At 47.3% G+C, this 17,786-nt stretch overlaps 1 protein-coding gene across 1 annotated transcript in view; it reads right to left on the bottom strand.

Annotated features, from left to right (window-relative positions):
* Window positions 1-4,132: 4,132 nt before the first annotated feature.
* RGL1 (ral guanine nucleotide dissociation stimulator-like 1) overlaps window positions 4,133-17,786 on the bottom strand; it is a 47,677-nt gene continuing 34,023 nt past the window's right edge. The window contains exons 12-15 of the mRNA XM_005856657.2: window positions 17,280-17,466; window positions 13,303-13,557; window positions 8,264-8,378; window positions 4,133-5,943 (exon numbers count right to left, since the gene is read on the bottom strand). Of these exons, the coding sequence (XP_005856719.2) occupies window positions 5,756-5,943; window positions 8,264-8,378; window positions 13,303-13,557; window positions 17,280-17,466 (745 nt within the window). The 3' untranslated portion in view covers window positions 4,133-5,755. The remainder of the gene's footprint in view (window positions 5,944-8,263; window positions 8,379-13,302; window positions 13,558-17,279; window positions 17,467-17,786) is intronic.

Below are 17,786 nucleotides of genomic sequence, written 5' to 3'. Positions count from 1 at the left end.
CGTGGGCCCAGGGGCCCCTCCGGGAGCCGTGGCCTGCGGCTGTGGAACACGCCGGAGCAGCCCTGGCTGCCCTCCAACTCCGAGAGTCAGTCTCTCCCCAAAGCAGCAGCAGGCCGGGTTCCCCGGGAGCTGCTCACACATCTGAGTGTTGCCTCTGCAGCAGCGAGTGGCTGCTCAGCAGGGGAGACGGCTAAAGGGCTGCTGGGCAGACACCGCTGCCCTTACACCGGAGCCTCCCGGACAGCAGCAGCTGCCCCTCCCTGTGCGCGCCCACGTGCTCTCTTCACGCGCGTGCACCCGCCTTTAATCCCACGTGCACCTCCACAGGTGGGAACTGTCATCATCACCTCCTACTTTTCAGGTGAGGCCACAGCTAAGCGGCTTCGCTAAGGTAGTCAGTGGCAAAGCCGCTGGTGCAGTCTTATTTATTTCTCACTAACATCTAATGTTTCCGTCTGTCTCTCTCTGAATGCCTCACACACACACAGACACACAGACACACACACACACAGCCTGCAGCTCCATCCCCTCTGTTCACTCCCCACCTGTGACCTCTCACGTATTGACTATTCAGTGATCAGACTTGTTGTCTGATGGCTTCTGCTGGAGGCGTGGATGGCAGCCATCGCATAAACAAGGCTCAGAAATAGGTGTGCAGGGAAAGCTAAGTCCCGTTTAGAAGAGAGTGCCTTGATATATTTTTTATGCCCATGAGCAAACCAGAAACAGTTTAAAATCATTCACTGCATCCTTTTCCCACTTGATTTTCTGGTCCCCCTTACGGAAGAAATTGGAACTGTAGCACACAGTGCTGCCTTGGGATGAAACAATGGTGGGAACGACATGAATTCTTTGGCTTCCAGGGGCTGAAAGGGACGTCCCAGCTCTCTCCAAGGCAGCCCTGCCCGTCACACCCACCCCTCCTTTACACCCTCCCGCAGTTGGTGTTTCTCACAGGAGACCCTCCCCCAGCACGCACCCCACCCCATGGGACGGCCAAGTTCAGGTATCAGAAATGGGTTCAAATCCCAGTGGGGGACCTAACGCACAGGAATCCTGACTTTCATGGCCCCGTTTCCTCACCTGTGAGATGGAACCGTGCTCAGGAGAACAGGGAGCAGTGCTCTGACCAGCAGCACAACCTTCCTCGGAGGCGTTAAAGAACCAACCATTTGCCCATCGAACCCGGATGGTGTGAGTTCACGTGGTCGGGGGGCTGGGGGTGGAGAGAACCCCAGGCATCCTGTCCAGCTTGTCCAAGTGTTGGCGAGTGTCCCTCAGGGAAACCTCCTGGATCCAGCGCCCACCCACCGTGACGCGCACACAGTGGGGCCGATAATCCAGAGCTCCGCCCCCAACCTTGGGCAACAACTTCACTGCTCTGGGCCCAGCCGCCTCTGTAAAAGGTGGCGGGTACTTCATGTCTGAGATGCCTTCTGACTCCACAAAATGTTAACACGCTGGGTTTCACCAACCGTTAAGTGAGCTGCTTCCACACAGTTTTCTGGGTAGAGACGTTGAGAAACCACACCAAGCAGGGATTTTCAAATTCTGAGGCTAAAATGATTAGGTTTGCCTGGCTTCTAGTTGATCTCCTGGGTCACGTGCAAACAGTTTTCATTTATCAGATTTGTTTTCAACTACGTCCGTAAAGAGCTCCTAGTTTAGTCAAAGTAGGAACATTACAAGCAAGTAAATTGGTGCTGACTGCATGCTGACCAATGAAAAGAAATCCTGTGAGGCTGTCGATAAAATCACGTTTCTTTCTGGCATTTTCTCCTCCTTGAGCAGCTGTCTTTCTTCAACCCTTAGTTGGCTCCGGGCAGCCTCCCTCTCCGGCCCTCCCTGCCACCTCCTCCACTTTTACACGCAACTGCGCACCCCACTCAGAAGACAGAACTCCTCGGTGGCAGGGATGGCGATGTTCTCGGACTCCTCTCAGGGTTCTCTTTCCTTTCCCGCCTCCCCTGCACTTAGACCAGCCCCAGGGACTGACCCAAGGACTGTGGACGGAAGTGACATTGCCACTGTGCCCTAAGGCCGTGAGGGACAGCTCGGAGTTCTCTCTGCCAGCAGAGACCTGAGGTGGCAGAACTGCAAGGAGGACGCTGCTGGGCCCTGGCCACCCTTAGAACCACCTGGTGCATCACGCCAGGGCACCATGGACAGTAACACTCGTAAATTACTGAGCTGTCAGGGTTTCTCACCTCAGCCTACCTAGTGCCTCCCTTCCAGGAGTATTTCATTTAAGCGGAGATTCTAGGGAACCGGCAGTGCTAAACATGACGGAAGGAACTTCTCATAGTGGAACTGTGATGCGGATGTGACCACAGCCGTTGCGGCAGCATCTGCAGAAAAAGAGATGGCCTCCAGGAGCCTTCTGGATACCACGGAAACCCGGGCTGCAGGCTCCTAGTGCTCCTATGCTGCCTGGCTCCAGAAAGGGAAATTTTGAGACATTATTCTTTCAGGCAAAGAGTCTCCAAGTCAAGTTTCCAGACAGAGGCAAAACAAGGGAACCTGTTTTCTAGAATGGTCTTGGAAAAGTGGTCACCTGGTGCCAGAGATAGAAATCCCTTTTCCTTCCTGCCCCAACTCGTATTGTCAATTATTAAAACACCTAGTTGGCTCTCTCCCAAAATAACACAAGGGCCCAGAAAATTGGATGACTTGGAACCATTTAAGAATTCACTGGGAAATAAATCTGGGGCCTGGCTGGCATGACTCGGTGGTTGAGTGTCGACCTATGAACCAGGAGGTCACAGTTCAGTTCGATTCCCGGTCAGGGCACATGCCCAGTTTGTGGGCTCGATCCCCAGTGTGGGGTGTGCAGGAGACAGCTGGTCAATGATTCTCATCATTGATGTTTCTATCTCTCCCTCTTCCTTTCTCTCTGAAATCAATAAAAATATATTTTTAAAAACCAGAAAATGATTCTGGGAACTTTTTGGAAATATGACGGGATGACAATCATGTGCAGCTGGTGAGTGAAGCCGGCCCTGGCATGGCTGCCTTTCGGGAAGACCTCCCACAGAGCCCTCGAGTTTCGAGGATTACTCAGATGGTCGCAAGTACAGACTAGGGATTGGCTGTCAGCAAGCAGGCCAAGTACTGACTTGGAGCCTAACCTGAAGTTCCATGTTAGAAAAAGTGTCCCCCACAGCATGGCTCCCAGGAAGAACAAGCTAGCAGCAAGGCACCCCATCTGACTGCACTTTCTTGTCACTCTTGCCCCAAACCGGACGTGCTAGGTTTGGGACGTGGCCGGGGGAGAGGGTCCCTCTGGACTCTGCCGCTGCTTTTCCCTCTGCTCCCCGCACCGAGCCCGAGTGGGCATCCAGAGAGCCTACTGACACATCTGGGACCCGGACCCCGCCTCAGTGATACTCCAGATACAATCCCTCTGGGGCCGGCAGCACATGCCAACCAAGTCCCAACCAGTTTATTAGTTTAACCAAAAGGTAAACAGACAGACGATGGAGATGCAGAGAGACAAGCATGCGAGCAGCTAAAGGCATGACCCGGCTGTCCACCAGGAAACAAGTTTAAGACATTTTCAAGTGGCATTAAATAAATGAGGCTACGTTTTATCTACTTGGAATTTCCATGGTCTTTTAAAAAAGGAAAATATATTTGTACATTGCAGTATATAAATCTAGACTCTACATGTACAGTATAAATACACAGGGCGAGCACATGGGCACACGTGTCCCGGTAGCTGCACTCGAAATGAGGCCGGCAGTTCTCTACTTCCTCTTTGACCTCCAGACCAAGAAATCCAGGCGGAGGCTGCGTTGACTCCAGTGTCCATGCTGTCCAGCACCCTGGCCATCTCCTCCCAGCACAGGGGCACAATGGGACAAGCCTCGCAATCAGAAGAAAGTGCTTTCGACCAGCTGGAACCCGGTCGGTCCTTGCGCTGCATGGACTGGTCTCGTAGGAAGGTCTAGAGCAGTGGTTCTCAACCTTCCTAATGCCGCGACCCTTTAATACAGTTCCTCATGTTGTGGTGACCCCCAATTTCATTGTTATAAATTGAACATAATTAAAGTGATTAATCACAAAAACAATATGTAATTATATATGTGTTTTCCGATGGTCTCAGGCGACCCGTGAAAGGGTTGTTCAACCCCCAAAGGGGTCGCGACCCACAGGTTGAGAACCGCTGGTCTAGAGGAATGGTGACGCCTTCCCGGCTCATTCTTTGGTCCACTGCCCCCGTCTCTACACTTTTTCTGGTGTTTCTTACATATTTCATAGCCATTTACGTAGCATAAATCTCACATAACCTTTGGGAGCCGTCTTACAGGATTAGGGAAAAAAATGAAGCTCCGTACTACAATCTACACTTCATGTGTGGTTTCGTTCTCTTTATTTTTGGAATGAAATCTGGTATTTTGAGAAATTTTTTTTAAAAAGGACAACATTCTGAAAGTGCTTCTTACACATGTCAACATCTCAAATATGGCTTTTTAGTTCAAACCCCAGCACAGCTCAGATTTGGAATGGAGAGGTTGATGGTGTTACTAGAGACCAAAAAAAAAAAAAAAAAAAAAAAAAAAAAAAAAAAGTCACTTAGCAGGAACGCTGTGATAGCAAGAGTGGGGACCTAAAAAAACAAAAAACAAAAACCTCATTGATTCCATGTGGAAGAATGTACCTCTTTAGAAATGCTTTAGGTGACACGCGCAGCCCGCTTCTCTCCCCATGAGGAGGCACTTTAATGCTACAAGTTAAACGTAGAACAGGACACAGCTGCCAGCAGGGAACACCTTCCCAGGGGCTGCTAATGGCGCAGTCGCTGCTTAGAAATCTTTCACAGGCTCAAAATGATCAAATGAGAGTCTAACGCAGGAGAACTTTCTACACCTGAGGAACAAATTGCACATAGTATGGAGGTGCCGCCACCCAGATGCAAAAGGCTCCAGACACAGAGCTTTCCATGCAAAAGGCAATCGGAAAAGGCCCCCCGGTTACCAAAGACCATGGCTACTTGTGCAGTGAGGACTGTGATGTGCGAGTTAGGGGGAAACAGACATCAAAACGGGCTCACGTTGATTCCAGAAGTGTCTTGACGCTGGACTAGTGGGTCGGTTGGGCCTCCCTGCCTCCCTGGAGCCGAGGAGACGGGATGAAGGCAGAGGTCGGCCGGGGAAGCCACGTGCTCATCCAAACCCTTTCCCAAGCGGCCTCTCATGGAACCCGTGGCACTGCAGCCTCTGCAGCTGTTCTCTCCTGGTGGCACTTAATCGGGAAAGCCCTCCTCTCCCTGTAAAACGGTGTGGGCTCCTCATAATACTGGCACGAGGACTACTCTGCATTCCTGGGACTGGATCCACTTACTTGGCAGGTAGGAAACCGGGTTCTCAGTTCCTTCTATTTCCCTGTAAAAAGTGACCTCAACTCCCCAGGCCATTGTGCAAATTTGTTTCTCCACAGTCCAGAATATCCTCTAAGTCCCTCATGTATTCTCACATACACACATACATACCAAATATGTGTTATATGTATTTATAAATGTGGGTAATTTTGCATTTCAGTCTCAAATTGGTCAAAGAGGATCAGTGAATCGTCCATTCTTTCATTTCAGATTCATCTCCAATCTCCCCACGGCGCCTATCACACCGCAGGTACTCAATAAATAGCTGTTGGCTTCACCAATGATCCTCTAACACTGGATGGTAGCTGCACTCACCACGGCCTGTCCTTAGCCCCTCTCTGCTGTGGGCAAGGAAGGGGCCGGTAGTCCCTCCCTTCAGAGGGTGATTTTGCTGTGTCTGTTGCTCCAGCAGCCCCGTTTAGCTGTCCTGGGCAAGGTCAAGCTCGTCCGGCTCCGCAGTTTCACTGGGTCTTCCGTGGAGTTCTTTTTGCGTAAAATGAAGTCAAAGTTCACTTGGCTGTTCATGGCGTAGAAGACGTTTGCCGAGTCTGGGATCACGAGTTCTAAAACAGAGGAGCGAGAGAGGCAGTCAGCTCGCGCAGGTCAGCCCAGCACCGACAGTGGCCGGGGCAGAGTTTGCCCAGAAACAGGCTGGGACTATGGCCCTCAGTCCTGGGAATGTGAATTGAACCAGACAATGACCTCCTCCCCCCAAGAAAAGAGGTTCTCACAACTTCTTAATCCCAATTTTAAAAAACTAAGTGCAAATAGGGGCTTAGAAATTCAGTTCAAGTGCAATGTTCTTTAACTGGAGGAAGGTTCTACAGGAGACAGAGTCCAGGTGGAGTTAAACGACATTCCCAAGATCACAACTCAGTAAGCATGAGAACTGGGACCAGAACCCAGGCCTCCCTCCTCCTGTATTACTACTCCAATATGCAGCTTTTCTTGAGACTGAGAGGATCTAATGACATGGGGTAGGGGGGAGGGAGGAAGTATAAACTCTACAGTGTTTTCCACAACTCTTTTTTGTTGGACTATCAAAACATTTTTTGAAGCAATCCCTAATCCAACCAGTATTTTATTCCTTGTGAGGTCCTGCTTCATCATGAGCTTGCATTTTAATATTAAACAGCATCATATAGGACAGTGTATATCTGGTAATGTGTAAGCTATTGTCTATTTCAATGATTCCCAACTACACAGCTGCAATTTCTGAACAAGGATTATTCCAAGTGTGATATGAAATTATCCAGCAAAGTTATTTTAATTCTTTTTTCTTTTTAAAAGAAGGTATATACTATTTAGCACTCAGAGGAAATGGGTGTCTAAAAAAACCAAACAGGAATACAAAAGGTAAACTGTGCAAGTGTAGCTTCGTGGCAGTGGATGGGGAGGCATCTGATTGTGGGTCTGGGCTAAGTCAACCTGTGTGAACTTCAAACACGGAGACTCTACAGCAAGACTGACACAATCAGGTTCTAGGCGACTCGGGTGGATGTTGCACAAATGTTTCATGAAGAAAAACTCCCTTAAAGTGTTTCCAATCTCCTGCCCACATATTCCCAAGGACCAAGGCCTCAGGAGATCAAGCAGCCGGACCAAGACCGCGCAGCGGTGAACAAAGCTGGGCCCAGCCTGCACGCTGGGATTCCTGGATCTTCAGACCCACCGGCCTCACCTTAGTGTTGTTCTGTTGGTAACATGGTAGAACTCAAGAGACCACTTTGAGGCCTAGAATTTTAACTGAAAGTACATTAAACCATATCTTACAGCTGAATGAGTGAGAACATTTCTAAGAGGTAGCTGAGAAAGAATTTTCCATGAGCTTTAGTCTTCCATCTCTAAGAATAGGTACTACTAACTTGGGCCATTCTCTGGGTTCAAGGTACAGCCCTGGGTGACTGGTTGGTCAAATGGAGTATGACCAGCTGCTCCCTTCCCACACCCCGGCCTGTAGAATTCTCCTTTGCCCTTCCAAGGGCTGGTCGAAGACATTCGCACTGGTCAGCGTGGGGTCTGTCAGCTGTATCTGCTGCTCCTCTGGACTTACAACCCCAATTCAAATGAGCAAACAGACACATTCAGGGTGATTGTTTGCTCAGAGTTTTCATAAAAGGAATTTTTTAAAATAATGGGTTCTAAGCATATTGAAGTATGTCATAGTTCATCAATTTTTTTGTTTCAAGAAATGTGAGCGAAAGACCCTTAGATGCGGGTGTTAGAAGCTTTTGCTACTTGAAGGTCAAACATGAATAAAGATAATGGCTCAGTTGGGAGTCCCATGCGCCGAAGGGTTGCCAGTTCAATTCCTGTTCAGGTTACATGCCCTGATTGTAGGCTTGATCCCTGGTGAGGGGTGTGCGGGAGGCAGCCGATCAATATTTCACTCTCACATCAATGTTTCTCTCTCTCCCTCTCTCTCTAAAAATCAATAAAAAATCTTTTTTTAAAAAAAGGTAAACTGAAAGACAAACTTATAAGCTTCTCATAAATGATTAACTGAAACAATGATAAATGATTACAGAAACTGCTACATTTCAGGTTCACACACAACTTAGACACACATTATTGGGTAAAGGAGATGTGTGGCCATCTGCACAGACCCAACAGAACCCCCAACTATCCCCACCTCCTGACATAAGATGAGAAGTTTACAAAGAATGGGTAGTAGGAATGCTCAGCAAATAACAGGGTTGGGGAGGGGGTGGGTAGCCTGAGACACTTAATTCTACAAGAGAGGTGATGGCAAGGTTCCCCACGCAACTCCACCTTTGCACAATTAAAAACCCCACTGATTCAATTTTTTAAAGGTACCCATTTTCTTTCTTCTAAAACTGGGGCAACCTGCGTGAGGAAGCGGGAGAAGGAGCTTGCGCCCACCTTTGTCCTCCGAGATGACCTGCACCAGCTCGTACTCCTCAGCTGGGTCCGCGTCCAGGTTGTGCTTCAGCATCGCCCTCTGGATCACAGCGGGAGTCTTATCCTGGCTCGTCAGCTGAAAGGCAACGAAGTGGTGTGCAGAGTACTTAGCCTCCTGTCTCCTGAAAGAGTTCTCCGGCCCCCTTATTCTTGCTGTCTTGTCCTTTCCAGGAGAAATGGCCCAGGGGAGTGAGAACAGGACCAAGAGCCAGAACTTCTGGGCTCTCGTCCTGGCTCCAGCCTTAGTAGACAAGGGATGATGGGCCCTCTACTCTCAGTCACCTACTCCCTGAGTCACAGGGTCCCCCTGTTAACAGAGAGAACGAATGCCTTGCTTATCTCCCTCGCACTGGTTGAGGTTCCACCAAAATGATCCTTATCTGCTGAGCTGCTGCTATGGCACCGGTTACAACCTGTGGGCCAGAAATGGCCTGTTCTGCACACCAACCATTTCAAAAAGCACAGTGGCCCTATGACCCAGCAATCCTACTCCCAGGTATCACCAAGAGAAATGAAAACATATGTCCACAAGAGCACATGTACACAAACGTTCATAGCAGATTTACTCGTAATAGCTAAAAACTGGAATCAACCTGAATCTCCTTCAACAGGACTTTAGGGAATGGATAAAGAAATGATCCTATGTTCCCAATAGAACATTAAGGCAACACGGGGGATGAATCTCTACATCACGTTGAGCCAAAGTAACCAGACACAGCAGATTACATGCTGCAGGAGTCAACTAGCCTGTGGTGTTAGAAAACTAACTTCAATTAACCTTAACTTTAACCAGGTTAAGAGGGGATTGACAGGAAAGGGCACAAAGGAATTTTTGAAAGGATGAAAAAAGATTCTTTATCTAGACTTGGGGTGGTGGTCACATACATAGTCATAGACATGGACATTGGCATGGACATAGACACAGACAGAAATAGAGAATAGAATAGAGAATTCTCACAATTCAAAGAACTGAACACAAGATTAAGAGGGGATTGACAGGAAAGGGCACAAAGGAATTTTTGAAAGGATGAAAAAAGATTCTTTATCTAGACTTGGGGTGGTGGTCACATACATAGTCATAGACATGGACATAGACACAGACACAGACAGAAATAGAGAATAGAATAGAGAGTTCTCACAATTCAAAGAACTGAACACAAGAGCTGTGATTATAATTGTTTGTAAATCATATTCCAATAAAAGTCAGTTTCTAAATGTTTAAAAATAATAAATCTAGCACTTAAGTGTAAGTAAAGTTTCCCCTCACCACCAATTCTGACTTTGTCCCCTTTATCTCTGCCCATCAGCCGCCCGCTTGCAGGGTGCTCAGAAATGGCCAGTCGGCACACCGAGGGCTGACTCATGTACCATCCCTTGAGTGATTTCTTTAAATATGACAGAAAGCAAATGGAAACACAAATTATTCTTACTTAAAAATAAAAGCTGTTCTCACCAGGAGGTAAAAGGAGAGACAACCACAAAGACAAAACAAACAACGACGTCTAAAGTCCTCCAGAAAACTGTGTCATTGTGAGCCCAAGGACGGCAGGGCCCAGATGTCTCCCTCTAGTGAGGGCAGCAGCTGGTATCTGCGACTCAATAAACAACATGCCCTACAACGGGGTCCTTGTAGGTGACAGAAACTTTGCACATTTGTCCGTTACCAAAACATCTGGCATCTCCATTTCCGAGGAGAAGTAAGTGTACACAAAAGCTTACAGGAGGAAAATACGCTGTTGGATGGTCTGAAGGAAATGCTCCCACAGCTGAGTCCCAGTGGAGGAGGAGCATGAAGCCCAAGGAGAGAGGACACCACATGAGGATGGCATGTTGGACAAAGACGGTTGTCAACTTGAAACCTACAGCCAGGCTACCCTTACCTTCTTTACCTTAATCTTCCCCAGGTGAGTCCAAAAGAAGATGGCATAGGCAAGGGCTTTCCTTGGGTGATTAATACTTTGTACCATAAAAACTACGGAGGGAAACTGAAGATCACAATTAGTATTAACAGCTCAGTCACGCAGCCGACCTTACCTTCTTTACCTTAATCTTCCCCAGGTGAGTCCGAAAGAAGATGGGATAGGCAAGGGCTTTCCTTGAGTGATTAATACTTTGTACCATAAAAATACGGAGGGAAACTGAGGATCTCAATTAGTATTAACAGCTCAGTCACGCAGCCGCATGCCGATGTACTGAACCGGCACCATCCAGTAGTTATACATAATGAGCCACATTTGTAATTTTAAATATCTAGTAGCCCCATTAAAAAAAAGTGGCTTAAAAGAAAAATTTATTTAAATAATATATTATTTAATCCAATACACTCATGAACCGGCACCATCCAGTAGTTATACATAATGAGCCACATCTGTAATTTTAAATATCTAGTAGCCCCATTAAAAAAAGTGGCTTAAAAGAAAAATTCATTTAAATAATATATTATTCAATCCAATACACTCCAAGTATTATTTCAGCATATAATCAATATAAAAATTGTTAATGAGATAGTTTACATCTTGTTTTTGTACTAAGTCTTCAAAATCTGGTGTCTAGCCTGACCAGTGTGGCTTAGCGGTTGAGCATTGACCTATGAACCAGGAGGTCACGGTTCAATTCCTGGTGAGGGCGTCAAGGCACAATACCCAGGTTGCAGACTCGATTCCCAGTAGGGGGCATGCAGGCAGGAGCTGGTCAATGATTCTCTCTCATCATTGATGTTTCTATCTCTCTCTCTCTCTCTTTCACTCCCTTCCTCTCTAAAATCAATAATATATATGTACATAAATATATATGTATATTTTTAATCTGGTGTCCATTTTATACTATTCCCATTTCAAATGTTTAATTTCTACCCATAGCTAGTGGCTACTCCACTGAATGAAGCCATGTGCAATGATGCTTGGGTGTCACCTCCATGCACCTGAAATAAGGACTTAAACAATTCCCTGTGCCCCTTCCCTGAGGTTAGTTTTCTAACACCACAGGTTGTGTAGCCTGTTTGTGAAAGAACAGACTCCTAGAGGATGCAATCTGTGTCTGTTTCTTTGGCTCAAAATGATATTTTAGAGATTCATTCACAGTGTTGTATGTATCACTTCTTAGTTCTTTTTAGTTCAGAAACACCCTACATTTGCTGAGGGGAAACTTACTTCTCTGGTAGGCATGTGAATAAGCTGCTGAAAACACAATAACATGATGACCGGGGCTTCCTGGCAGTTCTCCTACCTTCCCAACGAGGCTCCTGGACCAGCCCCTCCCTTACTACTGAGAGTTCTGTCTCAGGCTACACTCACTCTCCCATGACATAGCCACCCAGCAGGGCTGCATGGCTCCCAGTATTCGACTCCAGTACCAACCCGTATCTCTGACCAACTACTAGACAGTGCCATCTGGATAGCCTACCAGTACCTCCCATTTCAATGCTCCCAAACCTCCTCCTCCAGGAGTTCATTCCTCACTTGACAGGACCACCAGTCACCAAGCTGCCTGGAGAGCCCGAATCCTCCCTCTTCCCCATTCCCACAACAGTAACCAAAAGCTGAGAAATTAATGAATGGATTCTACAACTCTACCTCATAAAAATATTTTTAAAATTCATATCATCTCCAATCACATGACCATCATCCAAGCCCTCATCGTCTCCCACATGGAATATGATGGCAGCTTCCAAACTTGCTTCCCCACCTCGGTCCCACCCCTGCACCCCAGCATCAAGACTCCACAATCCCAGTTACTTTTTTAATGACTAAATCTGATTGTGACTTAAGAGCCTTCAATAACACCCTATTGCCTGTGGGACTATCACACACTCCTTCATGTGGGCCTGGGGCCTTTTATGATCTAATCTCATCTCTCTTAGAGTGGTTAAAACATTTTGAATAATGTTTTACTATCTCCCATTTGATTGTAAGTTCCTCAAAGACAAAAATGTCTCATTCATCTCCATATCCTCAAATCCTTGTCCAACGACTGGTACACAACCAAGTTCAGTAAATACTGTTGATTCAATGAATGCCTTAGTAAAGCTTTTCTTTAGAATGTTAGAAGATAGTTGGCTCCGTATCCCTTGTTATATTCAGAGCTGAGCTTGTGAGCATTCAAAATGCCCTCAGAGAAGACAAGTGATGAAGCTGAGATATAGGATGTATTGAGGGGTTTCATAGCAAAGGAGACCTGCTTTTCCATCTACGATATTTCCTATAAACTAGAGTCTATTCTTGTGATAAACACACCAGACCTGACACACATACACACCAGGAGAGGCTCTGTGTTCCAAAAAGACTGCCTTCATTCAAAGTGCTTTTGGGACTGTGCTCAAAAATACAGTCTGTATGAGAGCCTCAAGAAGGTCAGTCTCATTTATCTTAAACAGTTCCTCGTGGACTCACACTGTGTTTCCAGCTTGATCATCCACTTTACTAAGTTTAATTCCAAATAACTGAAAGAAAAATTCACCGCCATGGAGGACATTGCTAAGACTGCATGGCCACTCAATTAGCACCCAGACATGGAACCCTCAGGAAGACTCCCAAGAAGGTGTGCAGCAGCGGTCTCCCTGGCATCCAAGTAGACATTTCTGGAAAGGATGGCACTGACCCGGGGAATAAACCTTAGCAAATTTTAAGATGTAAAAATCATCCTATATGCACTGTGAGAAAGTAGATATTTAGATACTAGAGGCCTGATGCACAAAAGTCGTGCAAGAATAGGCCTTCCTGCCCCTGGCTGCTGGCACCAGCTTCCCCCTGGCACCCGGGACCCGGGCTTCCCTCCAGCCGCTGGCAGGCACCCGGGACCCGGGCTTCCCTCGCAGCCCTAGCTTCGTCTGGAAGGATGTCCGGTCTAATGAGCATAATACCCTTTTATTATTATAGATATGCATCGTTGGTGTATGCCCAGGGAGGTCTAGGAACTGATCCTTTGGCACATACTCATTTTCTGTGAACGTGTATGTATATGCTATTGGCACATATTTTGGGGTGTGGGCCTGGGCGCCTCACCATGATGCTCTTGTACATGTTGCCGTTGTTGTCCTCTACACTGATGCGGATTATGCAGGTGTCTTCGTTCTGCTGGTTGTAAACGGGAGGCAGCACAGTCGAGGTAATGGAGGTCACGGAGACGGAGCGCTTGTGGATCTTGGGGTTGTTGTTGCAGGTCGGAGGGGAGGAGAGGGGGTTGATTAAGGACGACATCCCTGAGGAATTTGTGTCCATGGAATGGATGGAGGAGCATGACGAGGACGACTCGGAGAGCTGGAAGAGTAAACACACCCCAAAGTAAATGGAGCGTTAGAATCTTGGCCGACAGTGCGCTTCACAATTCTCAGAGCCCAGTTGTTGAGACTAGTACATTTCCGCTCTTTCCTCCACACAGCCCACAGCACACGTGTGTCTTGTCTCTGCTGTGAGCACCTCCTGGGCAGATGCCTGTCAGTGACTCAGTACTTGACCTGATCGCTCTGCATCTGTGTGAGGCAAGGGGGCGCTCTCATTCCCCCTTAGCAGCTGCTCTTAAGGACGTCAACCAGCAGGTGGCAGCAGATACCAGAAGCTGGAGGCAATAGGGGCTCCCGCAGGAAGTTGGAAAACCTGACAGGGCAGAGGAAAGAGTCACCTGGGGTTTTTCCAGCCCCACTAGCCCTGAGCAGGAATGATGCCCGACATGCATTTCCATCCTGACTCCACTTCGCCATCAGATTGCATAGCAGGAGATAAATGTTCTTATTTTTAGAAGATTCTAAGAGGAGGAGTACATTTTACTGCCCTACATGTACTATTAGTCCTAAAAAGGCCTCTGGAGGTCACCCGGCCCATTCCCTTTCTACTGCTGAGGAACCTGAGGCCAGAGAGAAAACTGGTGACAGTACCGCCTGGACATGCTCCCAAGTTCCCTGGTGCCCGTGGTCAGGTTCACAGAGCCACGGCATAGCCATCGCATAGCCAGGGCCCAGTCTGCAGCTGGTGATGGCGCAGTGACTGAACATAGTACCCATCACCTCGGTGACAGTTATCATGTGAGGCTGGGATGAGCTTGCACATGTCTTGTGAACAAAACGCACTGTAGTGATGAGTCAGAGAACATGTGACTTACCCGAGGGCACACAGCCCGTGAGCGGCTCACCACTTTCCACATTTGCTTCTAGAACCAACTGTACACATTTCCATGTTGCATATCAAGAATAATTAAGGAGTGAGATGCTATGTTCATGAGCTTTTCTAATTAACGACACCGTTTTCCTGTGTGCAATACCAATTACCAAAAAAATATAGGATGCCCCAAATTCACAAGGTGGTGTTCCAAAAAGTCATTGCATTGAATCATTTTAAATATCAACTTGTATTGTACAAAAATACAAGTAATCTCTCAGAATGAGTTAAGCCAATCATCCTATCAAATAACCTGGACGTCCTTTAAAAAATAAGTGACATTAATTTATTTCATACCAGTCTACCTTTCCATGGAAACAGAGCTCCAGGAATTTAGTTTTCTGATTACCTGGTTTCCAAGTAAAATGGAGTCTACTCCATTGTATTTCCCATGGACTTCCTCCTATGGCATAAACATACATTAAATTCTGCATGGTCAGTTTAATTAGAGCCCAGCAAGCTGATGTTTCAGCTCTGAAATGCAGGCGTCTTACTGTGGATCCATCATAATATGGTTTAGTTACATTTTTTCCTTATGCTCCCTAGTGAATGAACGAGGGGCTCGGTGTGAGGCTGGCCGATGGTGGGTAGTCAATAGGCTCACTCTGCCTGCAGGTGTACCTCACCGGAGCCGAGAAAGCCCATTTTCCAGTTACTGGTTCAGTTTCATCACCTTCTTTTTCCTTCATATAAATCTACTGTCCTTTGTTCGATTTTCCATGATCTCAATGTCATTTACAATTCAGGTAAAGCCTGGGAGGTAAAGCTGGGTTACAGCAGCTATAAACAGACCTCCCGAGGAGCCCCATCTTCTTACTGAGGATTTACTCTGAGGGGCAAGTGTGAGAATAAATGTTTGGAAATTGTGATCAAGGAAGTGAAGACGGGAGGGGATTACACTTCACTAAAAAGCCAGTGGGGAAGGCAGAGTGCCAGCTTGGAGGCTGCAGCATCGCGGAGCAGGAGGGGCTGTGGAGGTCACCGGGGCAGCTCTGAATTGAGCAAGACAACTGAGGCCTTTCCATTAGCTTCCAGGGATGCTGAAGCCTAGCAACTACTTGCATCCAATTCAATGACTCATTTTTAAACCTACAGAAATTCATGACTCGGAGCCAGGTTCATCCAAAGAATAAAAATGTCTGACTCATGCGAGAAATTGAAGCACCAGGGTGATCAGGGAGACAAAAAGGAATGAAGCAAGGGGTGAGCAAAGGACACACGGGGCTTCGGTGGCGTTTGAGAAGGGATGACCTGGACCTACGCGCATGTCCATTGCAGCAACAGGTGCAAATGAGATTCTGTCTCCCTCCTGACCGGGCAGAAATCCCACAAAGATGTGGGCGATACCTCAGTTGTCACTTCTGCACAATGTCCATCATCTGAAAAGGGGCCTACAAACCATAAAGGCCTGTCCGAAGGTGAATGAGACTTCACTCCAGACGGACAGACACAATGCTGCAGGTCAAGGTCATGGAGATGGATCACGCCCCTGGCTTAGGAAAAATGCCCGAGAAATAGCTGCAGGTGTTTGCAGAGACTTTCCTCACAATTTGGACAATGTTCTCTGGATTCCAAAACAGGGAGGTGAGAAACCCAGCTGGGGCAGCACCGGAGTCATCTCGGTGATGGGCCCAGAGCATGGTGTCCCCCTGCACTGGCCACTTTGTGACAAGGGCACCTGAGGGTCCCGGGTCGCTGCTGCTGCTTGGAACACGATGTGGAAGAGCACACAGACCCCCTTGCACAGTGGGTGTAACAAAATGAAGGACTGTTAGTGACACCCCACCTCGCTGGCCTCAGCATAACCCAAGGGCCAGAAGTCACTTACATAGCAAGAGTGTCTGGCCCTAAACCTACCAAAATGGTGCAAATTCTAGTCACATCAAAGTGGATGCCTTTCTTTCTAGCTCAATGACCAATAACTGAAGCAGATCTGTGTAAGATTACGATGGATCGTTGGTTTTCATTTATTTATGCAACGTGGAAACGGAAATCCTCTCTGGGAATTTTTTATCACCTCTCATCACTTTCCTTTTGTGGGGAGCATGGTAGATGGTATCATTGTTACCAATTCCTTACCCTCCTCTGCATCCATGCCCTTTGCTCTGTGACTCCTCAGTTTCTCCCACTAGAAGTGGAATATAGTTCCCTGCCTCGTTTACTTATGTGGGATTTGGCCACATGATTTGCTTTGGCCAATAAAAAGGTAGATGTGATCCAGGTGAAGGCTTACTGTGTACTTACGGGGTTGGGATTGCCCGCTTATCCATCTGTCTTAAGCCATTACTCCAAAAAGAATGGAAGGCGGACAGAGCAGACCTGGACCAAACCCATGGCCTAGGGCCAAGCCCAACCCCAAGCAGCCAGCCTGCTGTGCATGACAGAGAATAAATGGCTGTTGTTTTAAGCACCGGGTTTTGAAGTGCTTTGCTATTTGATATTACTGTGGTAACAGGTTGGCTGAGACCAGGTATGACATCAAGAAGCTGACAGATCTCTGTCTCCAGACTTTTTGCTCCTTCTAGAAAATCCTACATCTCCTCCATAAAGTGTAGCCCGGGTTACAGGCTACAATCCTTCAGCTGCCTCTGGGGGTGGGTACGGGACAACATTTCAAAAGCTAGAGACATACACCGACCAGCTCCTTGCTTTTGGACCTGTGTCTGTAAGGAACGAGTCCCCAGCTAGAACTCCACTTTTGACACCTATTAAAAACATGACTTTCCAAATACTGTGGAGTGATAAACCTGAAAACAGACATTCCTCATGTGGCAAACACTAGGTCGGGTGCCGGAATTAGGAATTAGGCGGCGGGATTAAGGCTGTACCTTTTTTTGAGGCTCATCGGGTGTGTCCAAGGGAGTGATGGAGCCCTCCTCGGCCTCGGAGTGGTTGGACTCGCAGGAGGACACACTCACGGAGTCCATGCTTTCGCCAGAGCTCCCGCTGGCCGTGGACTTGGGCTGCTCTTTGCTGGGAGTGCTACTGGTGATAATGTCCGACCCCAGGAACAGGCTGCAGAAAACACAATGCCAGGCGTTTGGCTCTTACAAAGCTGGAATCCGTGATCGAGCAAATATTTTTGGGTTAAAGCCTTGATGTTTTCTCCATCTTTTGTGCTCTGTCCTTATTATTTTAGGAAAACATTTGCTACAAGGTTTCTAACAGATCATAGTAAATATCTTGTTCCAGTAGATTATTTCCAACCTCAAAGAACACACAGATTGCTTAGCTGGACCCAGGGCCATGTTAATCTGAGGTCTTTCTAGGTCAAGGGTTCTTCATTTTTTTTTAACAGAATCAAAATCCCATCATCAGACGAACTCCGTGTGGGT

This window comes from Myotis brandtii, unplaced genomic scaffold, assembly GCF_000412655.1.
Source record: "Myotis brandtii unplaced genomic scaffold, ASM41265v1 scaffold104, whole genome shotgun sequence".
NCBI classification, from domain to species: Eukaryota; Metazoa; Chordata; class Mammalia; order Chiroptera; family Vespertilionidae; genus Myotis; species Myotis brandtii.
The sequence above is the reverse complement of the archived record's forward strand: the minus strand, read 5'-3'. Positions and strand labels throughout refer to the sequence as shown.